Source organism: Cicer arietinum, chromosome 2 (genome assembly GCF_000331145.2).
Source record: "Cicer arietinum cultivar CDC Frontier isolate Library 1 chromosome 2, Cicar.CDCFrontier_v2.0, whole genome shotgun sequence".
Classification (NCBI taxonomy): Eukaryota; Viridiplantae; Streptophyta; class Magnoliopsida; order Fabales; family Fabaceae; genus Cicer; species Cicer arietinum.
The window spans coordinates 5,240,378-5,250,461 of record NC_021161.2 but is presented as its reverse complement, the minus strand read 5'-3'; the positions used below and the strand labels follow the sequence as shown (position 1 = coordinate 5,250,461).

General features: G+C 34.3%; 2 protein-coding genes across 2 annotated transcripts; both read left to right on the top strand.

Moving 5' to 3' along the window:
- The first annotated feature begins 1,410 nt into the window (after positions 1-1,410).
- Positions 1,411-8,171, top strand: LOC105851477 (uncharacterized). The gene is made up of 9 exons (XM_027331423.2): positions 1,411-1,541; positions 5,818-5,985; positions 6,082-6,520; positions 6,609-6,853; positions 6,933-7,139; positions 7,214-7,306; positions 7,380-7,481; positions 7,609-7,902; positions 8,076-8,171. The coding sequence occupies exons 2-9, from the start codon at positions 5,854-5,856 to the stop codon at positions 8,169-8,171; spliced, it is 1,608 nt and encodes a 535-aa protein (XP_027187224.2). The 5' UTR covers positions 1,411-1,541; positions 5,818-5,853.
- Positions 1,964-5,643, top strand: LOC101488416 (uncharacterized). The gene is made up of 4 exons (XM_027331424.2): positions 1,964-4,275; positions 4,359-4,676; positions 4,755-4,824; positions 4,945-5,643. Exons 1-4 carry the CDS (start codon positions 1,964-1,966, stop codon positions 5,641-5,643), a joined length of 3,399 nt encoding a protein of 1,132 aa, XP_027187225.2.
- Positions 8,172-10,084: the final 1,913 nt, after the last annotated feature.

Sequence of the window (10,084 nt, the reverse complement as noted above, 5' to 3'; positions counted from 1 at the left end):
GATAGTTTGATAGATTGAGAATAGTTTAAAGACTATTTATCAGTTTTGGAATAGTTTAAATGAGTTATCATTTTATAAAAAATAATAATTTTTGGTTGTGATGCATGTAATTTTCAAAATATTATACAAATTAAAGGCTGTCAAAACATAAAAAATAATATGAGAAAAAAATTTCAAAAGTGAAAAACTCTGAATTATGAAAATTCTCCTAGTTGACCGTGTGCTTTTTGAGCTATACTGCCTTGGTGATGGAACTGTTGAATAATACAGGTATCAGAAGGCTGTTACCTGACTTGCCAATTATGTGTAGAGTTCATAGATAGGAAGCGTCAGATTTTGTTATCTTTATAGATTATGTATGGGTTGGAGAGTGTGTCAATGCCTGTATTTGGTAATACTTAGCTACAGCTTATACCATCTTAAAATGTGATTGTGAACCTAATAGTTGAACTTTTTGTTTGATAATCCTTTTTTCTCTGCGAGTTGCCCCTAATATCTTAAACTGAAAACAACAACAGTCATGTATTTCTAGTGATTTCAGATGAGAGGAAGAGGAAAATTGTTAGTCTGAATCATCCCAAAAACATTCTTAAGATTCTTGCGCCTAAAATCCCAGCCTGTAGGCTGCAGTGCCTATAATGGAGGCTGATACTTAATCCTTCCAAGTCCAAAGAATACACAGGTTTATTTACAAAACTATGCAAATTTTGCTGAGTCAAATAACCATATATATATTAAAATAATTTCAAGGTTTATTATTACTTATAAAATTTGATGAGTCTTAAATATTTTTTTAAAGTTATATAAAAAATTGACATAATCCTCATTGACAATGGAACAATGTTTCTTTTCATGAAATCACAGGGTACTTACAAACAGTTGATTAATTAAAAAAATAATCCAAAGGAATCACATTTACTACTCTGCTTCATTGAATTAACAATCCAATGTTCATACCTTGCTGAATTTGATAACATATTTTGCTTCATTAATCTACATTCTATAGCCTTGCTTTTTTGCTTTGTTGTTCCTTCTACACCTTTCGAATGTCTTTGTTTTGGTTCACTCCTACACCTTTGTTTTTGCCTTTGTATTTGTGGCAAATTTTATCTTTGAATAACATTACACAATTCTTTTTCACTTTTTTTTGCACATTATATTGGTTGGAGTAATCATTTTTTCTGTCTTTAAACTTTGGACTAGAAATTACATTTGGTTTTGAAATGAATTATAATAAAATCTTAGAATTATGATTATTTGAATTATGATTAGTGATTGGTTTGTTTGAGATTGGTTTGTTTGTTTTTAAAAATAATTTTCAGATTGATTTGTTTGCATTTGAAACTAGTTTACAGATTGATTTGTTTGCATTTAAAACTAGTTTTCAGATTGGTTTGTTGATGATTGGTTTATTGATTGAATTAGTTTCCAGTGACAGTGCTTCTTCGTGCCCATCTCCGGTGACGGCGCTGCTTTCAGCCTCTCTCTGGTGACGGTGTAGCGTAATACTTCTCCATCGACCGCGCAACATAACACAATAGGTAAGATACTTTTATTATGTAAAAGCTGATAGCGTAACACTTCTTCCTTTTTTTGTACTAAAGATGTTTGAGTGCTATGTTCTACACTTTGATTGCTAAATTCTGCACTTTCAGTTCTAATATTTGTTTGCATTTAATGGATAAACTGAAGTAAATAACATATGTTAATGATTGGTTTGTTTGCTTTTAAAAATAATTTCTAGTTTGATTTGTTTGTCGAGTACTATATACCTGTATACCTGGTCTAGTTCTATATTTTGAATGTTTATCGAGTACTATTTTCTATGAGTATGAGGTTGTTATGTTTTGTTCCTTTATGCCTAGTGAATCTATTCTGTTTAAGATCAATCTTTTTTTTTTGTTCTAAGTTGAATTATGTTATTTCTGTGTCAAAATAACATATGTTAAACTTCTTTATAGAAATGGATAAATCATGGATTAAGAAGCCACACACATCGGATGAATATGATCAAGGGATAAAGGAATTTATTAATTTTGCCTTTCGAGATGAATTAGAAAATGGCGAAATAATATGTCCTTGTAAACGTTGTGGTTTCAAAAAACCGCAGAGTAGAAGTGTAATGTATGATCACTTAAAGTGCAAACCATTTCCAAAGGGATACACCATTTGGGTACATCACGGAGAGTCCATAGGAGAAACTAGTACTATCTCACCTATTAGTATTTCTAATATAGTTCAAGACACAGTTGTCGTTGATGATCAAATGCAAAACATGATTAACGATGCTTTTGGAGTCGAAGATCATGCAAATGAAGTACCCATTGAATCAAATGCAGAGAAGGAGAAAAATGCAAGTACACAAAGGTATGAAGAGGCCAAAGAGTACTATGAATTAAGTAGAGAAGGAGAAAAACCTTTGTATGAAGGGTGTGTTAAATATTCAAGACTATCTTTTTTGGTAAAGTTGTATCACATCAAATGTTTATGTGGAATGACTAATAAAGCCATGACAATGGTTTTAGAGTTATTAAAAGATGCATTTGAATTTGCAAATATACCAAATTCATTCTATGAAGCCAAGAAAACAATCACCAAGCTTGGTTTAAATTATGAAAAAATCCCTGTTTGTCCGAATAATTGTATGCTTTATTGGGGTAATAAGGAAGATGAAGAAAGGGAGACCTGCAAAATTTGTAATACTTCGAAATGGAAATCAAAAGCAAAAGTTGGTGCAGTTGGAGTGTCTGGTGATGGCAATAATCGAAAGAAAGTTCCTGCAAAAGTTCTTCGCTATTTTCCATTAAAACCACGGTTACAAAGATTATTTTTGTCGTCAAAGTCGGCCGAGGATATGAGATGGCATGCAAATGATAGTAAGAATGATGGAATGTTGAGGCATCCTAGAGATTCTGAAGCATGGAAACATTTTGACTTGACACACCCTTGGTTTGCATCAGACCCGCGAAATGTGCGTCTTGCATTAGCTAGTGATGGTTTTAATCCTTTTGGTATGATGAGTACAAATTATAGTATTTGGCCAGTTATTCTCATTCCATACAACACTCCTCCATGGGTGTGCATGAAACATACATCTTTTATAATGTCAATGATAATTCCCGGTAAAAAAATGCCAGGAAATGATATTGATGTCTATTTACAACCTCTAGTAAAAGAATTAAAGGAGTTATGGACAACAGGTGTCGATACATACGATTCTTTTAAAAAAGAGATGTTCACATTACATGCAACTTTGATGTGGACAATTAGTGATTTTCCAGGGCTGGGTACACTTTCTGGGTGGAACACTTACACTGGACTTGCTTGCCCATCGTGTAACATGGACTCTACTCCTCGTCGTCTTCCACATAGCAAAAAATGGTGTTTTATGGGTCATCGTCGTTTTCTTGATCAGAGACATAGATTTAGATTGAACAAGGTTCGCTTTGATGGTCAACAAGATATGCGTGGTCCACCTAAAATGTTATCTGGGCTTCAAATTCTTGAACAGGTTCAAAATATTGATGTCACATTTGGTAGAAAGCCAGATAAAGAAAGGTCGGGAAAAAGAATACGTGGTGGACGACCTACACAAGGTGTCAATCAACAATGGAAAAAGAAAAGCATATTCTTTGAACTTCCATATTGGAAGGATAATCTTCTGCGCCACAATCTTGACATGATGCATATTGAGAAAAATGTGTGCGATAATATCATATTTACTTTGCTAAATGATAGCACAAAAAGTAAAGATCATCTTAATGCAAGAAAAGACCTTAAAGCTATGGGCATAAGACCTGACCTTTGGCCCAATGAAAATGGAAGAATTTCTCCAGCCGTCTTTACTCTTACTACTAAAGGTAAGAAGAGATTTTTAACAACTTTAAAGAATATCACTGTGCCTGATGGTTATTCAAGCAACATTTCTAGATGCATTGACATGGAAAATCTTAAGTTGAATGGAATGTTGAAGAGTCATGATTGTCACATATTGATGGAACAACTTCTACCGTTAGCCATTCGAGCAACATTACCTGATGATGTTTCAGCTATAATGATTGAGTTTTGCTCACTTTTTAGACAATTATGCAGTAAAGTATTGAATGTTGATGATTTGGAAAAATTGCAAAATCAGGTTGTCCTCACTTTATGCCACATGGAAATGATATTTCCTCCCTCATTCTTCACTGTTATGGTTCACTTGGTTGTTCACCTTGTTGAAGAAGTTAAACTTGGAGGTCCTGTTCATTATCGATGGATGTATCCTGTTGAAAGGTAAAATATGCGTGTTCTTGTTCCTTCAATAATTAGTAGTTGACAATTTTGTTCTAACTAATATTATTTTGGTTCAATAATAGGTACTTAGGAATACTTAAATCGTATGTACGTAATAAAGCACGACCAGAAGGGTCTATTGCAGAAGGATACCTTGTACAAGAGATTCTTACATTTTGTTCAAGGTATATAGAAAACATTGAGACTAGATGGAATCAACTTGGTCGTGTAGATGATGAGCCTATTAATGAGATACAAACTGACTCACGTGTAGCTGAATTATTTCCTAGAGTTGGAAAATCGGTTGGTGGTTCTTCATACTACACCCTTACACCAATTGAAAAGTTACAAGCTCATAGACACGTTTTAACAAACTGCATCATAGTTGACTACTATCTAAGGTAAGTAATTTTATTATATTTGTATTATTTACCACTAATTTTTTTTCCGTATACATCTAATTTGAAATAACCAAATAGGCAATATAGAAGTATTATTCGAAGCCAAATGAGGAGTGGTGCAAGGAGTACTTCTGAGGTAGACAAGAAGGTTCATAGAGAGTTTCCTCATTGGTTCCGCAATCGTGTTAGTGTTCATGACAAAATTGGTGATTGAGTTGCTTTGATTTTTAATAAGAATGTGACTAATTGTATATTTTATGGTGTTCAGATTTGCAACAATCTCGACAACATTAGTGGATCAGATAAAAATGTTCTCGTTAGTCTTGCTCAAGGTCCTTCTGATAAAGTTAGAAGGTTCACTGCATTTAATGTCAATGGTTTCAAATTTCGAACATTGGCACGAGACAATTTATTAAAAACTCAAAATAGTGGAGTTTTTGGCATGTTCGGAACACGAAGTTACTCAAGCAATAGTGATGCCCAAATGAGATTTGGAGGAGTGCCTTACTATGGAAGATTGATAGATATCATTGAGGTTTCCTATGATGGCTTCAAAGTGCCCATGTTTAAATGCAAATGGGCGAATACCACAAATCCAAGAGGCATTAAGACAGATAAGTTGGGTTTTACCTCTATAAATTTTGCAAGACTAATACATACTGGGGAGCATGAAGATGATGAGCCATACATTAAAGCGTCAGAAGCTCAAATGGTTTATTATGTGGATGATGAAAAGGAACAAGGATGGAGCATACCTATTCATTTAAAGCCACGGGACTTGTATGACATGGGTGGAGATGATGAAATTATGGCACCCATTGAACCATACCCATCTCAAAATTTGGAACACATTTTTTCTAATGAAACCACACATATACAATTGGCAAGAATGACTACAGATGATGATCCTGAAACTTCAACTTTTAATGATGATTTTGATGACAACAATCATGATATGAATTTATGATTGTTAATAATTCTTGTTTGTTGTTTATGACATGGTACTCTTCAATCTATGTTATTTTTTTACTACTTTCTTTTACTGTTGCATTGTGTTTGATGTGCTCATTTTTGTTATTGTGTTCATTTTTGTGTTTAGCTATTTGCATTAGTCTAACTTGGTTGTCATCAATGTTTGCAGTGTAAGTGTGTTTGGAGACTCAATCTTGTGAACAAAATGGAATCATCATATGAGGATATTCGACGTAAAACAATGGAAGAGAATAAAAAAAGGATGGAGGCTCTCAATCTAACTCATCTCTCTCAATCCCTTCACAAATCTTCTTCCACCATTTCAAAAACCTCACCGGTTAGTAATAACTAAAAATACTAAAATTACAAAATGTTTCTTATTTGTATTATATGTTGATTTTTATTTATTTACATTAATAATAAATGATTGTAGCGTTTCACGAAGGGTCGGCCGAGGGTTATACTACCAGGAGATCTTCAAGTAACCAAAATGAAGCACTTGCGGAGACATGGTTTACAACCAACGTTCCAAGTGATAGAACCACTACCATCTCCGATGACAACACCGACAAATCCACCATCTTCTCAAGCACCGCCTTCTCAAGCACCACCTTTTCAAGCACCACCTTCTCAAGCGACAACATCGCTAGCTGTGCAAACGATAGAACCACATCTTTCTCCGGTGACAACAACACCAACTACTGTGCAAGCGACAGAAGCAACACCTTCTCAAGTGACAACACCAAGATCAGTGCAAGAGACAGAAACAACACATTTCCAAGAGACATCCTCTCACTCTGAAGATGTGGTAGAAGATGAGCCAGAAATTTCTCAAAAAAGGAATTTTACATTTTGGGATGTAGAAGTCATTAGTATGTTATCTAATGTCTAATTATATTTATAAAATTTAATTGTTTTACATGATTGCAATATGACATATTTCATTGACTTATGTGTTAGATGAGGCGGGACATATTTCAAAGACACACTTAAGGGTATCAGACGTGCTTGAAGCTCCTCCTAATGTTAGCAGAATAATAACTAGATGGAATTCAAATGGGCAACCGGTAGGATCAGCTGCTGGTTTGTTAGGCGGTTTTTTGGGTGAAATTGCAAGGAAGTTTAAGGATTTTCCTATAATGTACGACAATTGGAAACTAGTTCCATCGACAAGAAAAAATGAAATTTTTAAGGATAAAATACAGGTATCAATTATAAACAACTGAATATTCTTTATTGTTTTGATTGTAAACTAATTTTTTTTTTTTTTTATGATTATGCTAGTCAAAATTTGTTGTCGATGATAAAGACAACAAAAAATATATCCTTTCAAGCCTTGGAAAGAAATGGCGAGATGCACGATGTAGGTTGTTTAAGAAATTTTATAAGTGGGACATTTCTTTGGAGGAAAATCTACAAAATTATCCACGTTCTATTAATCAAGACCATTGGACTATTTTTGTCCAATACAGGCGTAAGACAGATACAGTGGTAACTATTCTTTTCTTGCGTTGTCATTTGTTTTCTATTGTTTAGTTTTTTTATGTCATTTGTTATCATTGTAGGAGAAGGCTGATAAAAATGCTGCAAATAGAGAAAAGCTAAAGATCCTTCATACATTAGGCTCTAAGACGCTTGCAAGGAAGAGGGATGAGTTGGTAGGATTTTTTCAATCTACTATTGATTGCATACTTAATTGAACATGTACTTATTACATGTGTTTACTTGTAGGAACTGAGAGATGGTCGAAAATACAGTAGGGGTGAAATGTATTCAATTTGTCATAAAAAGTCTGATGGGTCATTTGTCAACGACGAAGCCAAGGAAAAATATGTAAGTGTAAATAATAGAAGTGTTATGTAATTGTAAATATTTGTTATTGACCACCTTATAAATCAAAGATGCAACTGTTAGTTTTGGTAATAGTGAGGAATTTAGTTTGCTTTATCTGTTTGCACAGGAACAATTGCAAGCTGAAATTGGGAAGACTCCTTCTCCAAATGAAGCATTTGTTAATGTGTTTGGAAAAGAACATCCTGGATATGTTCGTTGTATGGGACTTGGAATAACACCATCACAAATTACTACATCTACTTCTCACTCTGTAAGATCGATGTCTTCCTCTGAAGCTAATGAAAAGATGGAGAAAATGCAAGCTGAAATTGATAGGCTTAAGAAAAGGGATTCTGAAGTTGATATGTTGAAGGAGCAAATTGCTTTCTTGATGCAAATGCAAAATTCTAGAGACAAACATGTAAAATTATTTTCATAGCAAACATATTTAAAAATCTTGTGAGAGTTGTTTGTCTTTGATTAAAAATATTAATTGTGTAAAGGTTTCTTATAGCTATAAGAGAAATTTAGTTAATTAGTTTTGACAATATTTATCAATATTCATTGAGGTTAATATATACTTTTTTTTTTCAGGCAATGGACATAGAATCGCCAATAGATGGTAGACGTTCATCTGAGTCCAGCCACCAACCTGATGATCGTGGAACAACTTCATTAGGGACTAATTAGATATTTGGATGAACTTCTAAGTTTGATGGAGTTGTTTTGTATTGTTAGCTACTCCACTAATTAATGTTTTGAATATTTAAACTATTTTATTTGTTGTTTTAGTTAACTTCAATTTATGAATTGGTGTTATTTGTTTTGAAAAAATTATATAAATTGGATTTTAGGTACAATAGTTATTAATTATGTATTTAAATTATGTGGATGGTATTTATGAATATTTTTTATTTTAATTGATTAAAAATAGGAAAAAAATTGTATCATATTTTTTTATTTTAAATTATTAGGTTTGCGACGGTTCAAACTGCCTCAAAGTAAATATAGCGACGGTTGATAAATGTCGTAATTGTGCAGAAAAAAATAAATTTGAGTTTGTTCTAAGTGTCGCAAAATATATTTAGAGGCGGGTGTGGACCGTCGCAAAAGTTGGCGACGATTGGAACGACGGTTTTGTGAACCGTCGCAAAATGGCCTGGCGACGCACGAATCTGCGACAGTTGCAGAACCGTCGCAAACATCAAATTACAACGGTTAAAACCGCCGCAAACCCTTTTTTTAACCGCCGCAAAACGTTTTTTTTCTTGTAGTGCTCCCTTATAAATTTAGGAGAAGAATGCTATAAGGGTCTCTCGATCTGGACTTTTCGGGCGATTTTCGTAACCTTCAAGAAAAAGGACCGAAATCTGTATTTTCAAACCAGACGAGAGCTAGTGTTTAAAATCTGGCGCGGAGCTCGGTTAACAGTAATAAATTTTTTTAGAAGAATGCTATAACGGTCTCCCGGTCCTCGATTTCATCTGGAGTTTTCGGGCGATTTTCGTACCAGCTTACTAAAATGGACCTAAATTCGTATTTTCGAAATCTGACGCGTAACTTGAAACAAAGTTATTATTTTACAAGAAGAATGTTGTAAGTGTCCCGATCCACGATTTCATGTGGACCTTTTAAGCAATTTTCGTACCACCCCACAAAAATGAACCGAAATTCGTATTTTCGGACCACACGATGGCTAGTGTTTAAAATTTGAGGCAGAGCCCGAAAAATTGTTATAAATTTTGGAGAAGAATGCTATAAGGGTCTCCTGGTCCTCGATTTCATTTGGACTTTTCCGGTGATTTTCATACCACCCAACTAAAACGAACCGAAATTTGTATCTTCAAACAAAACCATGGTTAGTGTTTGAAATCTTGCGCAGAACGTGAAACAATATTATAAATTTTGGAGAAGAATGGTATAAGGGTCTCCAGGTCCTCAATTTCATCTGGATTTTTTGGACGAATTTGTACCACCTGACTAAAATGGACCAACATGATGTAAGGGATTCTCGGTCTTCGATTTCATCTGGATTTTTCGGGCGATTTTCGTACCCCTCGACAAAAAAGGACCAAAATCAGTATTTTCATACCAGACGATGGCTAGAGTTTGAGATATGCCACAGAACCCGAAACACTGTTATAAATTTTGGAGGAGAATGCTATAACGGTCTCCCGGTACTCGATTTCATCTAGAATTTTTGGGCAAAGGGTCGTATTTTCGTATTTTCGTACCACCCAATAAAAATGGACCAAAGTCCTTAGTTTCGGACCAAACGATGGTTAGTGTTCGAAATATAAGATGCAGAACCCAAAAGGCATTTATAAATATAGGAGAAGAATGCTATAAGGGTCTCCTGGTCCTCGATTTCATCTAGACTTTTCACGCGATTTTTGTATCACCCGACAAAAATCGATCGATAGCTAGTGTTTGAATTCTGATGCGGAACCCGTAACATAATTATAAATTTTTTAGAAGAATGCTATAAGGGTTTCCTGGTCCTCGATTTCATCTGGTCTTTTCGAGGGATTTTTGTACCACCCATCAAAAATAGACCGAAAATCGTATTTTAGGACCAGACGATGGCTAATGTTTGAAATCTG

Coding starts and splice junctions, on each gene's coding strand:
- LOC101488416 (XM_027331424.2), top strand. CDS start 1,964: ATGGATAAATCATGGATTAAGAAGCCACACACATCGGATGAATATGAT. Junction 4,276..4,358: donor TGGATGTATCCTGTTGAAAG/GTAAAATATGCG, acceptor GTTCAATAATAG/GTACTTAGGAATACTTAAAT. Junction 4,677..4,754: donor ATAGTTGACTACTATCTAAG/GTAAGTAATTTT, acceptor ATAACCAAATAG/GCAATATAGAAGTATTATTC.
- LOC105851477 (XM_027331423.2), top strand. CDS start 5,854: ATGGAATCATCATATGAGGATATTCGACGTAAAACAATGGAAGAGAAT. Junction 6,854..6,932: donor TTTTTAAGGATAAAATACAG/GTATCAATTATA, acceptor TGATTATGCTAG/TCAAAATTTGTTGTCGATGA. Junction 7,482..7,608: donor ACGAAGCCAAGGAAAAATAT/GTAAGTGTAAAT, acceptor CTGTTTGCACAG/GAACAATTGCAAGCTGAAAT.